Below are 27,526 nucleotides of genomic sequence, written 5' to 3' on the forward strand. Positions count from 1 at the left end.
AAAATTGTCACTTATAAAAATAATCCGCCTAAATTGTTCAAGTGGGTAACCTTTATTTATTGTGGGAGTAGAATATACGATTACATATTTATTTGTGTCTTTGCTAATAATATTTATTTTTTTAATATTATATTCACTAAGTTCTCAATATATTTATTATTATAAGTTGATTATACCTTGATAAAGAAGTTTTTGTAGCTTTGAAACCTTTCGGTAGAAAAAATAATTGGTAAAAAACAAAACTGTTTCATTATATTTTATTTTAATGAATAACCACAATGTTAGTGCTTCAAATATTTATTCTTGTGTGGCTGTGATGTCACACTAGTCAACTTGGGACACAAGTCTTATTATATCTCTCTTATTTTTTTAAATGATGAATTCGTATTTTTTGTGACCTTCAAACGAACATTTTCAGACCGGGTTTTGATTGTTTAATTTGTATAACTATGCTGGATGTTATTACAAAAAATAGTTATCCTTGTTACGCAAAAAATGAATGTTCGCTAATTCAGAAACACTGAATGAGAGAGAGCATAGAGAAAAAACTCATAACAAGTTAGACAGAGACGCGGTTCTGTGGCGGGTGTTGCGTAAAACAAATTCGGTCTTCAGTCGATTGATGACTGTGATGGGTGACGCGCGCGCGTAATATGAGCGGCGTATTTATGATTTTTTTTTTTGCTTTGACAGAGCGTTTATTGTTATAAATTATGGAAAATGAATTATTCAACAGTGTGTCTGCTTTTTTTTCCAAATGTCTGAATTTTAGAATATTCCGTCTTTTACTAGTGGTAACACGATGTTACATCACCGCGCAAAAGAAATTATTTACCACAGTTTTTTAAGAGTTAAAAAAAAATACAGTTAAGTCAATGACAAAATTTATACACATATTAATGTTTATTTTCTTAATCTTCTTCAAAATATTGGTATATTTTTAGGATTAATAAAAAAAAAGTTAACGTTTAGGTTAGACTTTTAACTGTGCCTACGGCTAGGGTATTTTTAAGCGCTATTTTCTATATTTTGATATGTTATACACGTTTGACATGGAATATGCACGTTTGACATTTTATTTTATTTTATTTTTTTGCACCACAACAGGCCAGGAGACCCAGTTACAGTGGTGAATTACATCACATAACGCCCAGGCCTGAGAAAAATCACATTAAAATTTTTGTGTTCTCACCGGGAATCGAACCCGGAACCTTCCGTGCGTGAGTCAAGCGTCTTGACCACTACACCACGGAGGCCGCCATGTTGAAATAAAAAACATGTTGAAATAAAAAACATTACTCCTTTTTCTTAGCGAATATATTTCAAAATGTTTTAATACTTTACCATATGCCAGTAGTTACGCCCACAAAGTACCTTGTTAACCCTTTTCGCACCCTTCGGAATCCGAGATTACCTACAATTATTGTAGGTAGCTTTCCGTTCTTAATTTTATTGGTGTAAAAAATCATTGTGATGACCAAAGGGTCGTCATTAATTACGGTCATCGCTTTTATCATAGTGTTAACCAACATTTTTTATTGAATAATGTTATAACTTATATTTACATATAAGTTATTAATTAAAAAAATACTTGGTACACTTCCACTTATTTAGTTTGACCAATTAGCGCTTTCACCCTCTAATGAGCATCTTTAGACTGTTAAAATTAATAACTTAAATGGAAATATAAGGTATTACATCATTACAGTGGAATTCCATCAAGAATTGTCAATAAATGTTTGTTTTTTATGCCGTCATATCGTGAACATTTGATTTTTTTTATTTTTCGTTTTATTTTCTTTTGCTAGAATTCTATTCGTTCATGCGTTTTGCAGCTGCAAGATTTTCAGTTATTATAAGCTTCCAAATATACATGTCATTTATTCTTAACGTAAACTTCAACAGTATATAGGGTTTAGATTTCTATTAGGATTAATTAGAGCAGAATGCAAGGCTGAGTTAAGCATTATCGACAAAATTAAGAAAGGTCTTTTGCGATGGTTCGGTCATGTGGAGCGAATGAATGATGAAAGAACGGCTAAAAAGATTTATGATGCGAATGTGTCTGGTTGTAGAAGTCGAGGAAGGCCGAGAAAGACATGGCATGATCAAGTACAACAAATTCTTGAAAGTGGTCATGTGAAAAGTCGGAATAATCGACGTGCGTGCATGAGAAGATGTATGAATGTGAAGGAAGCAAAGGAAGTGTGCCAGGACAGAGTGGTGTGGCGTTCTATCCTCTCTGCCTACCCCTCTGGGGAAATGGCGTGATGGTTAGTTAGTTAGTTAGTTAGTTAGTTAGTAAGTTAGATTTCCAACCCTTCGGACACGCGCTCTGTAGCTGAAAGACGTTGAATCCCTTCAGATTTACTTGTACTGCATATTAGCCTTGTAGCTACAAGTCGTGTTGATATATTTTTTGCACATAACTTTTGAAGTAAATACAACAAAAACGAAGTTTTTTTTTCTAGAATAATTATAATAAATCTTGTGGTAAAGCAATATGATGCATAAGTTTTGTTCTCAATTGTACTATTTATGGTAAAAAAAAGATTTCCCGTCTTTAAAACAGTGTTACCAGTGAAGATAATTCGATTAAAAACTCCTGTAATTAAGTTAGCATGCTCTAACGGGTTAATGGCCCGGCATCTTCACTCAACCCATTCACTCTGTTAATAATTCGTCCCAATTTGTAGCGCCGTAAATAAATTACAATAATTAACATTTAATATAAAATAAGGTATTATTATCTTACCAACATTTCTTTGTCTACCGGTTTCGAGACGTACTCGTTTGTACGTCCGTACACTAGTAAAATTAACACTCAAAACCCACTAAACACCTTTACTACAGTTATTGCATAAAACTTTAGAACCAATATGGCATGCTTTTTATTGGCAACCAATACATGTTCTGATTAGTTTATGAAAATGTTTGAAGTTTTGGGAAAAACAATTGAAAAAAGAGGGAAGAGATAATGTGAGAGGCGTGAGTTTAATAGGTATAGGGTGACCATTACAATATAAAATCGTATAATGGGCTATACTGAAAGGTAGACATAGAAAAGTCGGTAAGTGGTTTATACAAATATTAAATAAAATTTTATAAAATGTTTGACCAAAAAAATAACGCTTTATATACTAATAATAATATTATCTATGTTGTATTCTGTTTAAATATTTAATTTTATTTTTAAAAAAGGAAATATTTGCTTTTTTATTATTTACCCAAATATTTCAATTTTGGGGGCAGTTTCAACGAGAGGTAAATAACTCAATAATAGAAAATGGTAATCAAGTTTGGGTAGAGTGGGATTCAAACCTCGGACCTCTGATCCGTGAGTCCGCAACACTAGCCACGGGACTACATCTCGATTTAAATATGACACCATTTAATATAAATTGATATATTAATAGAGTCGTAGCTTTATTATGTTTTAGGCACAAGAATTAGCAGTCAACAGGCTTAGAAGCTGTTTAAGAATGTAAATAAATATATTATATAACTAGAGATTCTGTAAGATAATGAAATGGATATTTTATTAATTAATGTCTTTGCAACCAATAAATTCATTTTAAAACCGATGTTAATTCGGAATTCATTATTTTATAAGTAAGTTGATACCTTTGTAAAACTTTCGATAGCCATCTTCTAGATAAGAACTTTCACCATAATGCTGATTTGCCTATTTGATGATTTTTATTTACGTTATTTTAAACATCATTGGAGCTATTTCAAGGATTCATTATAATATAAACGCACAATTTAGAAACATATACTAGTATATGCAAATACAGGACAATAAAAAAAGGAATAATTAATTGAATCTTTTCTTCTAAAGCATGACAATAATTAAAAAAATCTATGTTTAATGAAATGAATAAAAGTATTTGTCGATAATATTTTGAGTCATTCTAAATTTTTGTAGACAAGAACTAGATCACCCTCTAGGGAGCTATTACTACTTAAATATTACAACAGAGATGAACAGCGTTTTTGGTAAAGGATTATAGAAGTCTACGCATTTTCAGGGTTCGATCATATATTTTTCTTCAGTTTTTTCATCTTTTGATGTTGATAAAGTTAAAGAAATGAAACTTTTATTGATGTGGTTGAGATTCATACATGAGATGTTAAAATACATACTGAATGGCGAATGTTAAACAGGATGTAAAGTGGCCACTTAAACCAGCCTATGACAAGTCATAACCCCTGAAGATGCCTAAACTTCTTTATCCCATCCTCTGAAATGTTGACCATCTCGGTTGCGATATGTTCGAATTATTTTACCTTAAAAAAATAGTCGAGTAGTACATTTCTCATCTTTGAGCTTTGAGTAGTTTTCGATTCAAGAATATCATCATCATTCACTTTCCACACCTAACGGTCCATAAGGCACTGCATTGGTACACCAATCAGCGTATCTTGATTATTTTTATTACATGAAGGTAAGATACGTCTCACCACGATACGTACCAGTCCAGGGACTATGAAATATTTTAGTGTCAAAACACCATTTTAAATAAATATTTCATATCAACCACGTCGGGAATTGAACCCGAGACCTCCTGAATGGTAGATAAATGCGCTGACCATGACATCACAATGCCAACCAAATTCAATCAATCAATCAATCAATCATAATGTGACAGGAAAACTTTTTACCTAACTTATTAATAGACTATATTGGAAGTTTGTTTGATTAATAATCAAAAGAACATTATTTTTTAAAGCTTTCCTAATGAGAAATATTTTATACGATGTTCTACTGTAATGGTCACCCTATAAAACCTATTAAGCTTATCACCTCCCTCCATCCCCTCTAGTTTTTTTCGTAATTTTCAAACAAGATAACATTTTCATAATTTAAACAGTGCATGTTTGTCCTAATCAGTGCATGTGCTTATTAAAATGCATGTCGTGTTGGTTTTATATTTTTAGGCAACAACTATGGTGAATGTGGATAGTGGGTTTTGCATGATGGTTTGCATGTTGGTTTAATTGGTGTCCTGACGAACAGACGGGTACGTCTCGAAACCGGTAGACATAGAAAAGTCGGTAAGTGGTAATTTACAAATATTTAATAACATTTAGTAAAATGTTTGACCTCAAAGATAATCCTTTAAATATGAATCATAGGTTATATTATACAGTTAGACTTTTTTTAAAACGACTTTTTAAAAGTATATTAGCATAATGTACATATACCTTTATACACACACAAAACGTCGATCCGGCTATTATTTTTAAAGTTACATGCATATTTGTAGAGACGTGTCAGAGCGTTTTCCAGTAGGAGGTTGGAGCGATAGAGCTTACCTAGAACGCCGTCCCTTTCATTTACTTGCCTATTAAGAGCTCGCGAGAGAGAAAAATGGTCCGCAGACAACACCAGCTTGAGCTATTAGATGCTTCCAAAGGGGTTGAAGGTGTATTTTAATATGGCCCTGAAATAGACGACTCGATGTTAGTTTTTTTTTTTTAATACTCTATAAAGTGTTTTTGAAATTTTAAACGCTTTTTTCTTAAAACTGGGTTTTTTAAGTCGGTGACCAAGATTTCTCGGAAACAGCTGAGCCGATCTGTCTTAAATTTTAAAGCAAGCTTTTTATGCGTAGCTCTACGTCGTTCACTATGGCAAAGACACTCAAAATCCTTTACTGTACATTGGTGCATAGCAACCTGGAATACGCATCACAAATATGGAATCCTATGTACAATGTGCAGATATCACGCATTAAAAACTTCCAAAAGAAATTCGTTTTGTACATGTGTTTCTGGTTGAAACTTGAGTTTAAACCCGATCAATATATTCAAATATGTAAAAAACATCACTTATTACCTCTGCTAAAACATCGTGAAATAGCTGATATAATTTATCGATTAAAAATTTCCCCTGGTTCAATTGACTGTCCTGAACTACTTTACAAAATCTATAAAATTGTTTCTTCCAATTAACCAACGAATAACCTACTTATTCACATTCCTCTTGTTTCGTTTAATTATAAGCAAAATTCATATTTATGGCAAACTTTTAATTATTTAAATGTGCTAACAAAATCATTAAACAAAGATTTATTTGCAAATAATCATAATGACGTGCGGCGTTTGCTTTCGAAATAATTTGTTGTGTTTTTTCTTTTCTTTTTAATTTACATTAGATTACTGATCGTTTTATGTTCGAGAATATTTTTTAACTTACTGTGATGTTACTTGTGAAAACCTGTTATTGGCCTATATATTTTGTTTTATATTCAGAAAAATTTACTTGTTGATTATCCAAATAAAGAATAATAAAATTTAAAAAAGTATATTTTTCAGTAATACATTGGAGGTTTTATCTAACAAATGAATATTTGTTTTTTTTAAAACAATGTAAGTGAAAATTTTTGGTGAAGAACCACTTTTTTGTAATAAGCCGCGCCGCCATTATGTCAAAAAAAATTGCTTACTTCGATTAATTACAAAATAATAAATTATATTTACGAACTCCATTTTTTTTTCATTTAAGATGATTCAATTTAGATAAATCGTGGTCACCGCAAGGCACCTTTTTGAAAAAAGCTCCTGAAGATCAGATATAGTAGCTTTAAGATTTTTTTGAGCAAAAATTTACCGTAATATGTGTATAAATTTCTACATGAATTAATTGAAAAGTCTTCTCTAGAAAAATACTTGTAATATCGCCCTTTTTGGGCCTTGTGACTGTTTATAACCCATTGTGGATATCAATTTATCCTTTGGAATTAGTAATTAGGTATTGAACTTATGATTTCATGATTAAGAAAACTCCTTTTTTTTCTAGAAGAGTATACTTTTAAGTAAATCTGTGTAGTTTTAAGAGTTGGTTGGGTAGGTTGGTATCCTGACTAGAGCTGGGGTAGGTCGGTTGTACCTCGGTGGGAGATAATTTATCTCATTGGCCGTAATGGAGGGGCAACGACGGAGATATATAGATGGAATCACTAAGACGGGTGGTATCGGGATACTATTTATAACTTGAGTCTGCCGGATGTTGAATGAAACATAAACTGTCTCAAAAATACTGACTCAACTTGAATTTCAATCTAGCGCTCTAAACTAAACATTTATTACAATATTTTGAGTTTGTCCAAATCCTTGTATACAAAACACTGAATTTCATCCCCTAGGGAGTCACTAAGATCAACAAATTACAACAGAGATGGAGGACATTTTATAGAAGGGAAAATTGAAATCTAGGCATTTTCAGGACTTATGGCCTGTTATTGGCTGGTTTAAGTGGCCATTTTTAGCAGTGTGTAACATTCACCATTTTTTGTTTGTTTGAATATCCATATTTATTAAATTCTTCCATCTGTTGATTTTCATAAAATTACAGAGCTGAAACCTTTATTTCGCTGCGATTTTTTATAGTTAAAATATAATAATTTGTGTTGAATATATGGTATAAAGCTATGGATTAAAAACACTGGTTTAAAAATGAACTTTCTCATTTAATATAGTAACGGATGCATATATTGATTATCTAGTGCTGGCGCGTTCGCAAAACTTACACAAACGCATTTTTGATGCACAGAATGTTGTTTTAAAAAACTTAAGTATTTAATGTTAGTTTTATATTCTATGTTTTAATCAAATCACCTTTGAAATAGAGGATTGTGTAAATGAAAAAAAACATCAGTCAAGAAAATTTCATGTTTTTATTTATTTTCTAAAAAGTACATTTTTACTTACTATTTTGTTTTCATTAAAATAATAATAAATTTAAAGTTATTCTCGGTACAATATATTATATTGGAGAAAATATGTATTCACACATACTGATAAACAATAAATCCCATTATTATATACACTTAAAACAATCTACTATAAAAACATAACTTGGTATGCATTTTAATTACAGTTTATTCGTTTTTACTACAATATGATGAGCACTAAATATTAAATGTAAAATGTACTGCTGTAAAAATATTTTTTAATGTTTATTACATTTTCTAAAACATTTTTTTTTTCACATTTACAACCCTTATATTACGTGGATTAAAAAAAAATACGCATTTGAATTTTAGATAACACATAAGAAGGGGACAGACTAATAAATTAAAAATAATATTTTTAAATCACCGTCCATTTTAAATGCGTTTGTGTGAGTTTTGCAAACATGCCAGCTGTCATTTATCAATATGTACATCTTCTCAAAGAAAAAAAAAATACTAATTGCTCTACCTGAAAAAAAATATCCTAGTCGTTGCTCAGTAATTAAGTATGTCTAGTGGGACGAAAAAGGAATATTCAATGTCATATTTAATATTGGACATTAAATATGACATTGAATATTGGACATTTAATATGACATTGAATTTTAGAATTTAACATGGGAGAAGCTATAAAAATTATACTGTCTAAATCTAATGGTCAAAAATACGCAAATGGAAGAATTTATCTCCACCAAAAAAAAAACACCTTTTGTGATTTTTTTCTTAAAACGCACGCACTTCAATTGATTTATTTTTGACCATTAGATTTAAAATGTTCATTGACTGTAGCATGTCTAATTACTAAAGCACACACCCCACGACTTTTTTTTTATAAAATTCTCAAATGAATTTTATAAGCCAACTGTTATCGAAGCATGATTTCCTTTTAAATAATAGAAGAAAACATATTAGTGCCAATTTATATTATTTTAAAAATTTCGTATACATCATTACAACTTATTTGTTTTTTTGCAGTGTCCAGGATGCTGAAAAATACAGTTCTGTGTGCAAAATAAAATGAGAACTCTGGGCATGTGTTTATTGACTATATGGCTGCTTTAGGGTAAAAATTCTCAATAAGAAAATTGAGTGGAAACAAGTGCGCTTCTTTATGTACTTGCTGACGCGTTTCTATATCATTTTTAAAGTTATAAATTTGATTCCCTGCAAAGTGGGAATGATTTTTTGGTTTGTAAAGGTTGGTTAAACTGCAATATTTCATTATTTCTGGAGCGTATATCTGATCGCAAAAGACTAGAATATATGTAACATAAAATAGCTGATACTAGATGTATGAAAAATGCTTAAAATTAACAAGCGTAAAAATGTTCAACATCATTATTATTAACATATTACAACAGAGTTGAAGAACATTTTAAAGAAGGGGATAAAGCATCTAGGTATTTACAGGGCTTATGACCTGTCAGTAGCTGGTTTATGTATTTATTTACGGACTTATTAAGTCCATTTCACAATAGCAAATACATTTCCTAATAATACATACAGGTACAACTGAAATAAAATACAACCAAAGAAAATTAAAGCTAAAACAAAAAAATACTACTTCGAGACAAGTTTATCTGGTCTTTCTTTATAATTGATTAAACCTAGAACGATTAACACCAACAAAGTTCAGATCTTGTCTCGAGTTTACAATCCAACACAGTCGACACATTGGTGCATGAAAGCCATAGTTTGTGCTGTGGTAATCAAGGAACAACACATTATTATTTCGCAGCCAATGTAACGTGTCAGAGTTGGAGTCAATGCTATTTCTACGTTATTGTAGATGTAAGATTTTTAACATTTTTTTTTTACTCCACTTCTCCGTAAGTGTAGACTTCTCTCACGAGGCCGATCATCCATGCTACTTTAAGAAGTCATTTCACTTATTGTGTAACATTCACCATTTGGCCTTTATTTGAACATCTTTATTTTTTTTATTCTTCCATCTGTTGAAGATAAGGAAATTAAAGAGCCTAATCCGTTACTAATACGGCAGAGATTCATCTGATTGAAATATTTCACCTCCATAGTAGGCAACGCCTGGAAATATTTTTCAATTCGTTTACTTCTGCTACGATCAGTTTGATTTATCAATAATGTTTTTAGTTTGTCCAAAATTTTCTAGAAAGTTCTGCAAGTCTTCAAAAAGTTTGATAATCTCAAAATATTCCTCATAATTTATTTTTATAAACACGGTTTAAATTTTCTTTAGGATAAAAATAATCAATATTTGTTATTCTTTTTGTTAAAATTGAAGTACTCGTAATTTTTAAAATTGTCTGTTGTAAAGTTCTTCTATCAGTCAATATAATTTAAAAAATAACGAATGAACGTTCTTCATTCCCTGGGGTCACCAAGGAGGCCCAATTACAGTGGTGAATGAAATCACAGAACACCCAGGCTTGAGAAAAATCACATTTAATTTTTTGTGTTCTCCCGGGAATCGAACCTGGAACCTTCCGTGTGTGAGTCAAGCATCTTGATCACTACACCACGGAGGCCGCCATTATTACTATCCGAATCCATTATTCCAAATCCAAATGCTTTAATTTTGTAATTCTTTTATCTTTATGTAAGGTAGGTAAGGATGGGTCAAGGGAAGGATGGAAAAGTAGTTGGCCAGAAATAATAATAATAAATGCTGTTATTTATTATACAAGGATCTATATTCGTATTGGTGCACATTGTCACAGGCATATCACCCTCGCCATTAACTCTTGTGTGGCTGTGATGTTACACTAGTGTACATACGATTTTTGACTTAATATTTCTCTTTTATTTTTTTAAATTATGAAGTTGTATTTTTTCGATCTTCAAGTTCACATTTTCACACCGGAATTCGGAAAGTAAAATTTGTAGAACTACAAGTATACTGGATTATAATACAAAAAATACTTATCTTTGCTTCGCAAAGAACAAATGTCCACCAAAACAGCAAAACATAGGTATGTATAAGAGAGAGCACAAAAAAGAACTCATATCAAGGAAGACAGAGACGCTGTTATGTGGTCGGTGTTATGTGAAGCAGATTCAGTCGGGTATTGGCAGTGAAGGGAGACGCACGCGTATTATAAGCGGCGTATTTATGATTTTTAGTTTATTTTACTATAACAAGGCTAAATTATAAGTCTATATTTATAAACCTTATTATTGTATAAATCAAAAATGTCCGTTAATTAATAAATATACATATATATTTTTTAAATAAGAAAATATTTAAAAAAAAAATAAGTATATAAATTAAAAAGTAAATAAAAGGAATTATTAAGCAATATGTCTCCATGTTTAAAAATATATAAGATTGTCGTCCCATAGCAAGTGTCTTGGACTCACGGCTCGTGGATCGAACCCCAACCTGATTTCCATTTTCTAATTGTTAAACATTTTTAACGAGTTATTAACAACTCGTTAAAAATTAAATATTAAGGTGAATCATAAGAACTCAAATATTTCCTTTTAATAATAAAACAAATAAAAATGTAAACTTTTGAATATTTTTTTGCTTGTGGTAACACAATGTTACATCACCGCGCGCAAAGGAATTATTTACCATGGTATTTTAGAGTTTATTTAAAAAAAAAACATTATCGCCTCGTATTTAGCGTTTTCAAGCCACCTTTTCTTATTTGCAGTATAAATACAATACATATCAACATGCTGGCCGTAGATAGTAGAGAAAAGACCGTCAAACTTTTGTTACTTAACCGCCCTAGACTTGGATAAAGCTACCAGCAAAGTTACCCTGTCGTAACTCGGGACCGATTTATTAAGTGGATTTAGCGAACTCAGAACCTAATGATGCTGTTAACTAAGATTCCATAGCATCCGTAACATAGCCGGTGGACTAACGTTTGTTTGGGTATATTTTTTCATTTTTATTTTTTAATTAACTTTTTGTACGTAATATTAATTGTACATTGGCGGGCCTTATTGTCAAATGGCAATTTCTTCCAACCAACCAATAAAATAAAATTTTTATTTTTTAAAAGTCAAGTTAAAAAACAGATTTATTTATTTTATTTATTTATTTATTCATACTTTTACATTGTTTGTATTCTTATTTTTATACAGAATAACGTCCCCTCACTGGTGTGTCCCGTGCCGAGAGAAACATTTTACAAAATTTGAAACATGCCTTAAATTTGCAATTAAACAAAGTTAACATAATAATAACAATAAAAAAACGAAATTAATCCAATCAACCTAATTATCATTTACATAATAAACAATATAAACTCAAATAAAAAATATAAAAAATAAAAAACAAAACCAATTTATATAGACCAAAAGAACAAATTTCATACACAGTACACACATTTTACCTATTTGACTTGATCCACTCATCGATCCGTGTGCAACCCACTTCCACTATCCATTTCTCAACAGTAATTTTATATTGTGAGAACTTACTAATTGTCCTTATGGATAATGGAAGTAGATTGTCCGATAGTTGTATTTATTTTTTTGCAGCATCAGGGTAAAGTATCTAGTAACTCTTGTATTTGTAACGGAAGGTAGAGAATAATGTTTACGTGCGTATAGTAACAAAGACTTAACATTAAGTTGTTTTATAGATTTGACATCAAGATTGTCAAATATACCGAGGGAGCTAGTTCTAATTGCGACTCTTAATATAATTGAGAATAGAATTGTAGATGGGTATTAAGAGAGTGCCTTGAGAATTAAAACAAAGAGGTCAACCATGAACTGATAAGCGTTGAATTTTTTCACGCAGGTATATAGAAGCGTTGCGACTGGTTTTTAAGTAACTGGTATTATGAAACACAAAATATCATAAAGGATTGAATTTGCGTCATAACTTTACTGCCGGTTGAAATTTTTATTTTTTTAAAATATCATGAAACAAATATCTTTTCTGTGTCTAAGCGGATAAATAATACAGTTTTAAGTGCGAAATAGAACCAGAAACATGGAATTGTGTTTTTGAAATAATGACTTCTCTCAGGCGAAAATTCTATACAGGAAAATCAAGTAGAGATAGATGAGTTCACCTTCCATTTTCGAGATCCAGAGTTCGATTTCTTGGAAGGCGCATGTGAAATATTGGTTTCAAAGACTGTTGAAATAGAAATATTTTATTGTTTCTGAACTGGCGCATCTGAAGCGTTGTACTGATCACCTTACCTTAATGTAACATATTATCAAAAAACGCTTTATTTGGTTTACAAATGAAATGCCCTTTTGGATTAAACTTGGGACATTACATAATTTAGTGGGCGCGGAAAGAATAATTATGACCACAAATTTCACCGATGTGGTAGATTCAATTTCAAATATCTGTTTTGTGGTTTATTTTTTCATGATATATATTTATTCGCTGTCATTTTATTAAGTCGCATCATCAGATAATTCAATTTGAAAATAACAACCCCCGTTGGAAACAAATACGGAATCAGGTGAAAAAACTCATTTATCTTATGAACGTTAATCCGCACGTCAATACTACGCTAAATTTGATCAATTTATTACATGTCCATAAATCAAAGAAAACCTCTCTAAATTGGGTTACGCGTTTATTGATAGAGGCATAAGGACGAAAGCCGAAAATCCAATTAATTATTGTTACAAAAATCCATGTTTCTCATTGAAACTCATTTTCGTTTAGGGGTTAGAACAAAAATAATCCACAGCTTCTGTTAATGGCGCTACGATAGATGTGTTGGTAAATATCTTATTATAAGAGAGATGGAGAATTACTATAGGCGTTAACAAAAAGGCGGACTGTAATGGAAAAACGAATTTCATTCAGTTTTGTGATGAGTTGGGAATATTTGAATAAAGGATAGGAACATGGAATGGACACCTACCTTTGATATGATGTGAATGTTTTTCAATTCGGGCACTGAATGATGAAATGCACTATGAAATTTAACGATGTTTACAACGACGCGCGATGAATTTAATAACTTTTTATGCAATGCAATGGATTCTCAAAAATGATGTTTTGTTTGGTTTTAAATCCTTAAAAATTTCTTCTATCCTGATGTTAGGTCAGGAAAAATATTGATAAATGCTGTAATTTACTTAACAATAGGTATGGTATCATCGAAGACAACTTCGTGCGATATGTTTTGGCAGGATATTAGTCTTGATTCTGTGGCACAGACGTCCTATTTACTCTAATCTCTTTGGTGGTAAGCATCCCTCTGGGATCTCGAGCATCATAGTCTTAGGACTCCTCGCTGGACCAATCATTTCAGCGTGGTCTCTTCAGAATCGTCTTCTCTGCTTTCTCCACCGTTGTTTTTTTTTGCATAGCGATAGTTGGAAGGCCGGCAATTGATACAGGCTACTTTTGTTGAAAAGAAAAAACATTTTATTTGGAAAATTATTTTTGTTAATCGACAATACTAATTTCTCCTTTAATACGCGAGCGAAGCTTGCGGGTAAAATCTATTGTGCACTGAATATTAACATAACCCTTGTCTGATTTTTTTCAAAATTGAAAATTTTCACCAAAGCACAATAAAATGGTTAAGGTCGTTTGAAAGAAAATTTTATTTTCTACAGGACAATGTGTTTGTTTTTACGTTACATACAAGCCTTCAAAATGGAATATCAAGTAGATGAAAGTGAGCATTTTCGACACCTACTTCTGCTTGCGTTTAATTGCGGTAATAAAGGAGAAATCAATAATTGACTAGTTTATTGTTATTTGTCCTTTTGTTCTCTTCATTTGGGAAAAACGGAAACATGTTATGTTAACACCTAATATATAAAGTTAAAAAAACTCTTAAATCATACGATAAAATCATTTCTTATGAACAGATGATATTCTCATATGGGGAAAAAGAAAGGAGCTTCTAATAAAAGGTGTATAAAAATACGCTTTTAAAGGAAATATGTCAGAATAAGGTTTTCTGACAAAAAAAACACTTTGCAAAATTATTTTTCGTTTTAAAGTGTGTTCTCTCGTCTACAGCTTTCTCAAATTGGAAAATAACCTAGAGTTTCATAGTAACGATGAGAAACTCCATTCTACTTTATGTTACAAGATATATAGTTACACCGTAAAATCGTAAGTAAGTAGCAATATATATTCAAAATAAGAGTTTGTAATACGACAAGCGAAATTCTACACAAGCTTTTTTAAAATATTGTTATTTAAAAAAACCCTATGAGCTGAACTTTTTTGAATTTCAAAAACATCGAAAATGTTTTGAGTAACTATGTCCTAAGTTTGTACGTTTGTACTGGATTCAATTCCCAAGTTTAAAAATCAAGATAAACATTCATTTTTTTTTACAAAAAAAATAAAATATTTTAGATTTTTACAAAAAAGATTGAATAAATAATAATTATTGCATTTACCTATCACAAAGCCAATAAAACATTTCCACGGTCAATATTACAGTTTTGTGTGAGAAATATAGCCAGAAATCAGGACATTGCGGCTCGATGACTCATCTCAGATAAAAATGCTGAATAAGGAAATCGAATGGAGACAAGTTCACTTCGCGTAGTGGTAAGCGCGTTTGCCTATCATTCTTGAGGTCGTGGTTTCGATCCATTACCCGGGGCCGTGAATGATTGATTTAAAAGTTTGTTTAAACTGGAATATTTTATTTTCCCTGGACTGACACCCAAAGAGTAAGAATGATTACCATACCTGCATGTACTCTAATCTCTAGAAAATGTGCAGAAAAATAACTTATCCGTATTATTGTGTAGTGTTTTATAGTTGCACCATGCATGAAATCGATTCCTGCCAAACCAAGAAATACCACTGCAAAATTGTATGACAGTATTCAACAAATTAAGAAAATATTTAGCATTTCATATCACTTGAAATTCCCGGATCACGTTCGGCATTCAATAACACGGGACGCCATTTGTCCAGACGATCTCATTAATAATGTATAAACTTTTGTGACTTTTTTAATTTACAAATTTAGGCATTATGACGCGGAGACGAAGACGCGCTCGGAAGAAGCGAAATCGCTTAGACAAATTCCACTAAGTTCGCAGCCCTCGCCTGAAGCTACGCCAAATTCCACAGACAAAACAGAAATGCAGATTAGTAAAGATATTTAGCTGAAATAACACTTTAATGATGACGTTAGCAAGTGAAATTTGGCGTATTTATGATACAGAAGCGAAACAGAATTTTAAATAATTCAGCTAGATGAATCTTACTAACATCAATAAAAGTTTCAGCTCTTTGCTTCACAAAATTTAACAGATGGAAGAGTTGAGGTAATGTAAATATTTAAACTAAAATTTATGTATATTTGGATGTATAGCGCCATTTTTGTGAAAACCACCCCAAGGGCGGTGTGCAATAAATAAATATCCCAGCATGTCTTGCAGCTTCAGAGCGCATGTGCGGTTGCTCGTCTCCAATTATGACATATGCACAACGGTGAATTTTTCAATTTTTCTCGTTAACATTTATTTACTGGTTCCATTTTAATGTTTATTTTTCTATTATTTTCAAACAATTTTGTAAAATTCTAAAAATTGTTGGTAAATCATTTTTTTTTTGTTTTTATGATTTGTAACATTGCTTTCCTGTCACAGTTAAATGCTCCATAATGTATAAAAAAAAATAATGAGGAATTTCATTTTTATTTTTTTTATATTAGCGTACTATTTAACTAAGCAAAAATATATATATATTTTTTTTTGTGCTTTATTTACAAAAATATGATTTTTTAAAGTTACATTTATCAAATACCGCGCCAAATGACGGTAATTAGTGTGTCACTTTTCAGTAGTGACGTCATGAAACGGTTGGCGTTCTTACTTTCACTGACCGCGGTAAGTTGCATTTCTCCAGCCAATCACAAAACTGACAAGAATCTATGGAATATTGCTTTGATTACTTCATTTAGTTGATCGTAATTTGCTCATTTCTATGTTATGGTTGTTTTCACGAACGTTTCGATTTAGAAAAACCTAGAGAGTTAACATAATCTCTGGTTGAAATGTCAAATTATACAAATTATACTTTTTTTCTATGGTCAAAACGTTTTACACAAGATGCGGGGGCTTTGAAGCGGAAACCGGAAATACAACACGTAGATATAAGGAATGACGTCATTATTTACGATTTTAAAATGAATACTATTTTTAACATTTTTTATTTACTATGCGTGCGTTTTTAAAATATTTCTTTCTACTCCAAAATGTTTAAATATTCACGTGTACACGAAAACATTTTTAAAATTTAACTCTGGGTTGGGCTGGAATTCCTCATTGCATGACACGACGGATTGATTATACCTAATTAAAATCGTCGAAATCAAGTTTTCGCTCTCCCGTTTTCCGCACCTCCAACCTGAACCGATTTTGTTATTTTTTTAAAAAGATTATCAGAATGTTATTTTCTGTATCGGTATGTTTTGTTTGTGTTTACCAAAAAAAAGTTATCGTGTTTGTATACCGCACGTCCGAAGACAACAGATAAAACTGGGCGTTTTTAAGGGTTCATGGATGCCTTTAGTTTCCATAATAAACAATTTACCCAAAAAATAAAACTATAAAGAGACGCCATTTGTAAATTTCTATATTGTGAGCATTTAAGGGGATTCATTTTTATCAAGAAAAATGAGTGATTTACTTGGGGCTGTAGTCAGGTACAATGCACGAAAAATGAGGAAATCATTCAATTTCGCCTCTTTAAAACAAATGTTCTTTTAAATCGCTCTAAAATGAAAAAAAAAATTTGATGAAAACAATAATTTTCAAACGTATTTCTATCAAAAAAGTATACTTGTAAATTTTATATAACCAAAATATAATTACTTTTCGACTGGCAGATTTCGAATTATAATGGCCGAAGAAATTGTTTTTTTTTTTAAATTTTGTTTTTGAAAATAAATATCATTATCATTATTCCCTTTCTGCACATAATGGTGCAAAGAGCACTGCATTGGTACATCAATCGCAGCGTATCTTGATTACATTTTTTTTGTTACATGAAGGTAAGATGATCAGTTTCAACTTCAGGTACAAGTCCACGGACTATTTTGCGAAATACTATGGTGACATTTTCTTTTATTTCAGCGTAAATTATGCCCTCGGTAATACTTAAATAGAAATATTTTAGTTGAATTTTTTTAAAGGATTGCATTATTTAAATAGAAAAAGAGGATATTTTTTGTAAAATTTAATTTCTAACACTACCTTATTAAGGTTTTTATTACATTCATACCAGCCCCTTACCGGCACACATATGAAGGTAATTAAAATCTAAATAAGATATTGTTAGAAATTGAACATTACCACTAGAATTATCTTCTTAAAATAATACTGTTCTATAAAATAGGTTTAAATTAAAATGTTTCATCACCGGAGGCATAATTTTACGGAGAAATAAAACAAAATGTCACAAAAACTTGTGTGATTTAAAATGCTTGTTTTTCTTTTCAAAATAAAAAACTAAGATTTTCCGTTTTCCCTTCATTATTAAACTATTATCTTTAAATTATTTGAACAAATTTTATTTCAATATTTAGTTCAAACTAAACTGGTTTGATATGAGAATCATATCAAACTAAATTTAATTCAAAATTTGAAATGGCGTTATCTACCGGTCCAAAAGTAATTATTGTTCAGTTATACAAAAATTTAAACTGTTGTACTAATCTTATTTTTATTTCTTAATTTTAAACCGTAAAACAATTTCAAAATAATCCTCTGTTTTAAAATGGCAAAATCGTATGATTTTCTCATTTTACGTGCGTTTTACCCGACTTCAGCCTTATTTACAACTAAGATTTTTTTTAAAAAAACTTCTTTTTAAAGTTCGTCTATAAACATAATTGTTAAATTGATTAAAGCAAAAAAATAAAACAAGACAAATTATAATTTTAATGAAAACCTTTTCTTAAGTGTTTCCGGGTAACATAAATAGGAAGAAAGTTAAAATAAGCTCCCGCTATCTGTCAATTTTATAAAATGTAAACCTTTTCAAAATCCAATTTCTGCTCTACAAACTTTCATTAAATTTCTTTTCTTGTATCAAAAGCTTTTCTAGAGGGTCCGAGAAACGTTTCATCTTAAGCATTTTATATAAATAAAGATATTTTTTCACAATCTTAAGTAACTTCAATATACTTTCAAAGAATAATACTCAAGTACATTTCAAAATAAAAAAAATACAATATGTTCCAAGTATTTAAGTAAAGCGTGAATGTTTGATTTGAGAACAATTCTTTTATTTTTTCTTCTTTAAACCAGTGTCCTATTTACCAATATTTTTTAATTTATTTATTTTAAACCAAATATTGCCTATTAAACCAGCATTTTTTATTACAAATAATGATGATTTTTCTGTTTTTTTTTTTAATCATACCAGAACTTTAAATACCGAAACGTTTTAAATACAAAGGTTTCAATGATCAAGCTCGTGATTGCAAAAATACCCTATCATGCCTTTTAGGCGCTCATGACATAAAAAAATTCAGTTCGTTTAATGATTAGTAAATACATTGCATAACATAAGAGCGAATACAAGTTCTTATCTCTGCTTTCACATATATTTTTCTAAAATATTTTTTTTCCGTGACGAATGTAAAGTAAACAACCCCATAATATCATCACAAATGCCATTCGTGTACCGTTTAGGGTTAAGGGGGTGTATCGGCTGAATTAGAACCCCAAACCTGTTATTACAAGACTCCTGTACCCCGAATTGGATCAAAAACGAAATAGCGTGGGTGATTTATATCCGCATTTACATTTAACACGAGACTGACTTAAGAAACTAGGGGTTAGGAAGAAACATGTGTAATAATAAATATGTTTTCTTTACCTATAAATGTTACGTACATGTACCCCGCGAGAAACGGCTGTTTGCTTCGGTTTCACTTAAATGAACTGGATTAAATTTAAACTCCAATTTAGTACAACATTTCCTTAATTATACAAAACTCATTAACACAACAAGGATGAAATGTTCTTTTAACCCATATAAAAAAAGATTTGTTAGTTTTATTTTTAAAGGAAATATCAGGAAAGTGCCATTTTATTATTTTTATTTATTTCAAGAAAACAACAGACTTTACAACAAAAACACAACATTTACAAATAGTTAACACATTTGTTCATGATAATTTTAATATGGTTAATTGAATGGATATGGATATATAATATAATATGGATAATTTTTAATATTTTAATAGGCATATGACCCGTCACTGTCGGGTCATATGCCTTAGAAAATATTTTACATATTTTTTTTCTTCTTGCGCAGCTATGTTTGAATATCTATGAATTTTAAATCTTCATTTCAAATAATGAAAATTAACGTAGCTGTTTATTGACATTAAATTAAATTGAACATTCCGATAAAAGTATAATTAACTATTGGATGAATTTACCTCATAATGAAAATAATGTTATGACACTAATGTATGCAAATTAAAGTCTAACTATAATGATTGAACATTCATATGTATTTTCTCTAGTGATGAAATATGGTAAACCATTTCGCACTTCAGCGATAATAATGGCACAAGTCATTTACCATAATTAATTTTTAAAATAAACCATGAGAATTTATTTTTTTATACTATTATTATCACAAAAGTATTTGTATATTTATTGATTTTTTTTTTCGAGCCACGAGAATTCCTTATTTTAATATTATCACTTAAACATTTACTAATAATTTTATTTTTTTAAGCCATAAGGATATTTGTCAATTCCTTTAAATGTATTTTAACATAATTTCAATGACTTAGATACATATTTAAAGATTCATTTAAATTTGATCATAATTAACATTGCAAAAATAATAAATTCGTATTACTTAGTACGTAAACCAGTGCATGAGATCTCGTTCTTGTGTAGTTGTAGGGAACAAACAAACTGATCCCTTTCAGTAAATTTAAATTATATACTTGCAGAAATCAGCAAGTATTGTATTCCAGCACCCCTGATAGAATAATGATGGAAACAATTATGAATAATTGTTATTCTCTTAGATATTAGTATCGCAAATATCATTAAAACATAATGTTTTATCATTAGAAACGTAAAAACCCATATTTGTGGAAAAACTCTTTTGTGAAATGAAATCAAGAGGGCACTTTGAGCATAAAAAAGAAGAGGTAAACCATATACTGGTAAGCGTGGAAATTCTTCACGGAGGTATTATTACAGCAGCGTGAGGCCTTTAAAATATCGTGTAAGTTTGCAGAAAATTAAAAATATAATTTAATCGTATTTGCATGTAATTAATAAATAAAACGACTATATTTTTTATTTCTCTTTGATAAACACGGGGCATAATGAGAGAGTATGCAAAAGTATGTTTAGTCTACAGACAGGGAATATATGGAATTCTGATTACTCCAGGGTGGCGTTTTCCCTCAGACTACCGTATTGTTTTGTTATCCCATACAAACTAAATATAATCAATCACAATTTCACGTAAGATAAACAATCAACACGCGAGGGAACTTTATGTTCTTGTAATCATTCAAATGTTTGAGATGTTTCTGTAATTTAACGTAAAAAATTGATTGCATTCCAACGTATGTCTTTGTAAAATCTCATCCAATTTTAGATTACTTTACATCAATCCCACAGAGAGGCGTTTATAAAAATCGAATTTGCAATTACTTAATACTAAGGTTAGCCCATTTGCATACCATGCAAGGGGTTTCGGGTTATATAAAAAATAAATATTTATATTTTATAGTCTCTGGATTAGAACATGAAAAATAGAACTGATCATATTACCTTTATGTAACAAAAATGATCAAGATACGCTGCGATTGGTGCTATTGAACTATGCACCATTTGGTCCGGAAAGGAAATGATGATGATTAAATATAAAAATTTTTAAAAATAATAATACAAAATATAAAATAAAAAAGAAACCAAACTGACAATACTGCAGTAAGAAGTTCAGTTGAAGCTTTTGATGTTTCTGTAGAGTCCATAGTCCATAGTCGATGACAGACACGTGTTAAATTAGTTCACCTAAAAGAGACTAATGACCGACGATGCAATGTCATCATTTTCAATCGAATCCTATACATTCGTAAAATGCAACTCTGAGTATTTCACATGAAATCGGAGGGCATCGCCTTATAATTTGATCTTTTTAATTTTATGTGTTTTGGGATTGGGGCGGGCGCTTTTACTTAACAATTAGACCACCGCTGAATCCATATTTTTATTATTATTACATTATCACAATTCCGTTTTTTACTGTTTTGAGAAGTATTTAAAATAAAAAATTTAAAGAGAAAGCCAAATTCAAAGAGTGAGTGGGATTTAAAAAAATATTAAAAAACAGGGATAAAGGCATAAAATGAACGAAATAAAATTATATAATTAAATTTTAAATAGTTACAAAAGCAAAAAAAAAGTTTATCTGGAATGAAAATCATTGAAATTTATATTTGTGACCTAGTTAACACATAAATTTAATATTCTCTGTCGCGTCTTGAATGTAGGAGTTTTAAAGTTTAGTTTGTCCTAGTGTTGATTTACAAAATGGAATCTCTTGATTTCTATTTGACTATGGCAGTTTGAGTTGTGAAGAAACAAGTACTGAAGATTTAAAATATATTTTAGACGTTGGAAACATCATTTATCTCTCATTGATGAACATCAATTTATTCTCCGGTATCATATATCAACGTTACCTAGGTTTCAATGGATGTGATAAAATAAAAAAATACTACTTAGTTATTTATATTCTGCCATACAATTACGATTTTCTTTGTTAATTCACTGAAAGTAAAGATTGGAAATATGTGATTACATTTTGCTTGTGGGCGTACCGAAATTCGTCGTAGTTTCTGTATTTGTTCATATATCCCAAGTTACGTAATATCGTCCTTAGGCGTCTTTGAAAGCTCTAATTTAGTTTTCCGTCCTTTTACATAAGCAAACCCCTAAAATTGAATCAGTGAGGCTGGCTACCACCTTTTTTGATACAATTAACTCTTTTAAATTCATTAGACGGGTGATTTAATGTAAAGGTGTTAATGGTGTAAACGAGGAAACCATTTTATTAAAGCGATTTATTTAATTTCTGCAAATATGTAGGATTTGATGAGTGTGGATGTCAGGGTCAGCAATGTTAGGTTAGATGCAGGTTGATAACGATGTCCATTCTCATCTTATCCTACATTGGTGACCCCCACTTGACACCTTTTTGATTTATATGACTAAATCCAACGCAATAGGTCACCATGTATACCAATAATTTCAAGTTTTATTTTGAGAATGTGATAGTTTATCAAACGCCTCTCTAAAGTCCGTATAAATTGCGTCAACTTGTCCCCTGGAACCTACAGTGCTTTGCAAAAAGTCCACATATTCCACTAAGTTTGTGGTAGTTGATTTTTTACTCACAAAGTCATACATTCGTCTGAGATATCGCATTTTGACAGCATTTAGCTTACTCTTATTTATTTATTTAACTTTGTGTATTAAATTTTATTTGTACATTGGTGGGCTTATTGCCAAATGGCAATTAATTCCAACCACCCAATAAAATAAAAGTTTTGTTTTTATAATTCAAGTTACAGAACATATTCAATAGACAAAAAATATTAAAAAGCAAAAGATATATAAAAATATAAATAAACGTATTGGTTCATATATAACCTTAAATAAAAACTATTCCTCAATGGGAAAAAGAAAAAAAGAGGAAAGAGGAAAAAGGAAAGGAGGAGAGTTTAAGGAAGAGGGAGGAGATGTTTCTTCAGACGTGATTTAAACAGAGATAATGTAGTAACATATTTGATGGTGGATGGAAGATGATTCCACAGTCGAGCCGCATTGACACTATATGAGTTAGAGAAGAAAGAGGAATTGTGGATGGGTATTAAGAACGTGCCTTCAGAATAAGAACGAAGAGGTTAACCATGAACTGATAAGCGTTGAAATTTTGCACCCAAGTTTTAAGAGTGGTGGATGGGTATTAAGAGAGTGCCTTGAGAATTAGAACGAAGAGGTAAACCATGAACTGATAAGCAATGAAATTTTTTACCCGGGTTTTTTTAATTTTCCATTTTTTTTTATTATTCAGGGTCGAATAGAACTTTAGTGAAAGTTTGCCCTCCATTTACCTCACACCGCCTACATTCAATAAAAAAATTCTCCTTACTGAACGAGAAAATCAGCTTGAGGGAACTTCCTGTGACCTAGTAGCCTTAGTATCCATGCGCTGAAAGAAAGTAATCCAGAAGAACATAATATTATATCCTTCCATGGATTGAAAAATATATGGAAAAAAAAAATCACCGACTGGGATCATATCGATTGGATACGAGCAATTTGCCGAAAGGATTAAAAAACTTTTTAAAAGTCTTCCACGACAAACATTTATATGACAAGGTTGATTTAAATGCACCGTTCACTCCATTCCTGGCATTCACCCTCCTTTCAATACCTTTCTCAATATATTCATCCTTATTAGCAAACTTTTTACTGTCAAATTAATATGCAACCCAAAACATCGGCAGCAAAAAAACCGTGCTCATATCGACAATATTAAATTTTAGGTAATCATTCAACTAAGTAATTTTAATAAACTGGGCGATTGAATTTCTGTATTAAAAATAATTGTTTATACAACATTATCACTTTCATCATTTACTTTCATCATTCGATCAGTTTCACGCTTTAGATGCCAGTCCAGGTAAAATAAAATATTTTAGTTTAAAAACACATTTATAAATAAATACTTTATGTCAAATATGTCAGAAATTGAACCCACGACCTCTTGGTTTACCATGGGAGGTAAACACACTGAGTGCTATACCACGAGGCCGACAAAATTTAAATATATACTCTCTGAATTATAGTCTTTTTTTCAAATAAATAGTACATTTCTTTTAGTCGTCATTTATCATTACATACTTAATGTTTTTTTATTTATTTTTTTATTATACATACAATTTAAATAAAATTATACATCTATGCAAAGTTGCTTCGACTGTCTGACTGAGGGTTATTTACCCAGTTTTAAGATAGTTGAAAAAAAATGTAAACAGTAATCAATTCAAAGAAAAAATAATAAAAGGTAGCGGAAATAAGAAAAAACATACAAAAACACATATTTAAATACATAGTATTAAAACATAGTAAAAAATGTGATAAGAAACATAGAAAAAATATAATTGAAAAACCTAGTAAAATACGTGGTTAAAACAAACACATATCAAAAGACATAGTAAAAGACATGAGAAAAAATATATTTGTACGTGGATAGAAATAAATTAATAAAAAAGACATAGGAAAAGATATAAAAAAATATTTTACTAAATATAACTATTAAATATTTTTAGTAAAACTTGCTATGTGTTTATATTTCTAGTTAGATTTTTTAATGAAATTACCTGTACAAAGGCTTCCCGACTTCTTCTCTGTACCAAAGCACCATGTACACTCTGTCTTCTCTTATTTCAGGTTCTATTTTGCAAGGAAGAGTGGCAGTTCTGCCTAGAACAGCGTCTACCTCCGATCTTGTCACTGAAAAGGAAAAATAATCCAATTAAGAGCTGCATAGAAATAATTAAATAATCATCCAAAACGATGCTGTTAGCGATTGGATCATCGTTATAAGGTAATTTAATTATCAAAATTATATTTGTCGATAAAAAAATGTTTGATTGCGTAAGGTGAAAAAAAAAATTAAACAATCTAAAAACAAAAGTTATTTCAAATTTCAATACCTAATTACTTTTTTTCTATCTTTTTTCTGTTTGAATTTATGAGCATCCACTACGTTTCTTTTATAAGCTTTGAAATTGAAATGTATGATCAATTAATTAAATGAATATGGGTAGAGAAAATAAAAAAAACATGGGTTAAAACAAAGTTTTTTGTATTTATTTCATTATAATGAATAATCGCAAAGTAAGTGCTTCAAATATAAATGTATTAAAAAAAATTCTTTCATGAAATGTGTGTTTGTTCTTTGATTTTATGAATTATTTAAAAAAATATTTTAAGCAGTTTTATTTGGTTCCATTAATTATTATTTTTATCTGCTGTTTTTTACTTTCAGGGCATCAAAAATAAAGTTCCGAATTCATCAGATAGATCAACAGATGAACTAATTGAAGAAATATAGATGTTTAAATATAGGTAAAACGGTAAATGTTGCTTTTAGGTTACCAATGCAGTGTCTTTTGCACCACTGGGTGTGGAAAAGGGAAAATGATGACGATGATTATGTGTTAATTTCACGTGTTTTTTTTTGCATTTCCTAAATAAATCAAATAAACACGTACAATCTCTTTTATAAAGCTCCCTTTTCCTGTGCTGAAATTTAGGACTCCAGGTTTACGTAACTTTCAGGAGCACCTACCGAGAGCGACGGCAAAGCTTAATCTTTAGCAAGGCAATGAATTTTCCGCCCTGGCTTGATTTATACCGCCCAGAAAACAATGGAGTCCATACTGCAGAAGAATCGAGAGGAAGTATGTGCAACAAATAATACTATTAGAGAGTTAATTGATGGTTTTCCTCCACTTGTGATGTTCCTGGCTCCCGTTGAGTCGGTTAGAAGAACAGTTTTGCTAGATAAATACATCTAATTGAATGTGATTTCTTTAAATTTATCGTAAAGTGTAAATATTTAGTAAAATTTTTTATGTTCATCAATATTTTGCTCTAGAATAAAAAAATTATAATATCCCAACAATATGTTCAGATACCACTGATCTTCTCAAATTCAACGGTTTGGATAAGTAAGAAAAAACAGCTTCAAGGAAATATGCCTACCATTGTACATGTGTGATTAGGGTGGACCGATATTTTTTTTTCAAATTTTTAAAATAAAAGAGGTCTAAAAATCAGCCTATTAGATTACTCGGGGTGCAAAAAATATCAAAAAACTATTTGATACAACTTTTGGCCTTCACCCAGAGCTTGAAGTTTTCAAAAAAGTAATTTTTTTGGGCTAAACCGGCTGCCATTTTGTATTCAAGTAAAAAAATTAGTCCAATTAAATTTTGTAATGAGCATTAATATTTATTTGATAAGCATCTTAGAGCGTAAGTTTCACTTTGTTTTGTAATAAATGGATGGCATTGTTTTAATGAGCCAATGTTTCAGTCAATATTAGCCAGGCGCTGAGCGGAATCAGTTCCGCGGTGTAAAAATGTTTTGCATTTCGGTGGTTTTAAAATATGTTTGAACTTGTAATGTGATTAAGTTATATCTTTACTAACGAAAAATAATTTTATCAATATAGCAAACCAAAAAAATATTAATACAATTATAAACTTAGTAGGCCAAAAGTAGTATAGAATATTTTTTTAAATAATGTTTACGTTTAATATGATCCAAAATGCAACTTTAAAGAACCTTTTCACTTTGATGTCTATAAAAAATAATAAAAACTTCATACATCATCTGCTCACTTTACTGTTTATGTATACAAAGTATTTAAATAAATTAAATTAATTGAAGTGGATGTAACTGAACATTAAATAAATTATGATGAATTAGAAAACAGATTTTTGTATTAAAGTAGAACTGAGTTTAACTCTTAAAAAACTGTGCTAAAAAATGATTTTACACGCGGCGATGTAACACCGTATTACCACGAGCAAAAGATAGAAGATGCTGAAGTTCAGACATTGAAAAAAAAACAAAGGGACATGCTGTTAAAAAATTCCTTTCTCATAATTTATAAAAATAATAAGATAAATTAGGCCGATTGTAAATAGCAAAATAAATTAAAAATCGAATCGTGACGTATTAGGGACGCGGGCGTACCTTAACTTTTGTGTGGCTGTGAAATCTACATAAAATTCAAGACTTGGTTTATCTCATAT

At 30.4% G+C, this 27,526-nt stretch overlaps 1 protein-coding gene across 1 annotated transcript in view; it reads right to left on the bottom strand.

Moving 5' to 3' along the window:
- The window catches only part of LOC148279977 (Ig kappa chain V region 3368-like), a 138,494-nt gene extending 111,832 nt beyond the window's left edge, over positions 1–26,662 (bottom strand). The window contains exons 1-2 of the mRNA XM_088229117.1: positions 26,593–26,662; positions 25,079–25,211 (exon numbers count right to left, since the gene is read on the bottom strand). Coding sequence (XP_088085243.1) covers positions 25,079–25,211; positions 26,593–26,662 — 203 coding nt within the window. The remainder of the gene's footprint in view (positions 1–25,078; positions 25,212–26,592) is intronic.
- Positions 26,663–27,526: the final 864 nt, after the last annotated feature.

The sequence above is a fragment of the Micrasema longulum genome, unplaced genomic scaffold (genome assembly GCF_059751315.1).
Source record: "Micrasema longulum isolate JH-2025_06_02 unplaced genomic scaffold, ASM5975131v1 h1tg000635l, whole genome shotgun sequence".
NCBI lineage: Eukaryota > Metazoa > Arthropoda > Insecta > Trichoptera > Brachycentridae > Micrasema > Micrasema longulum.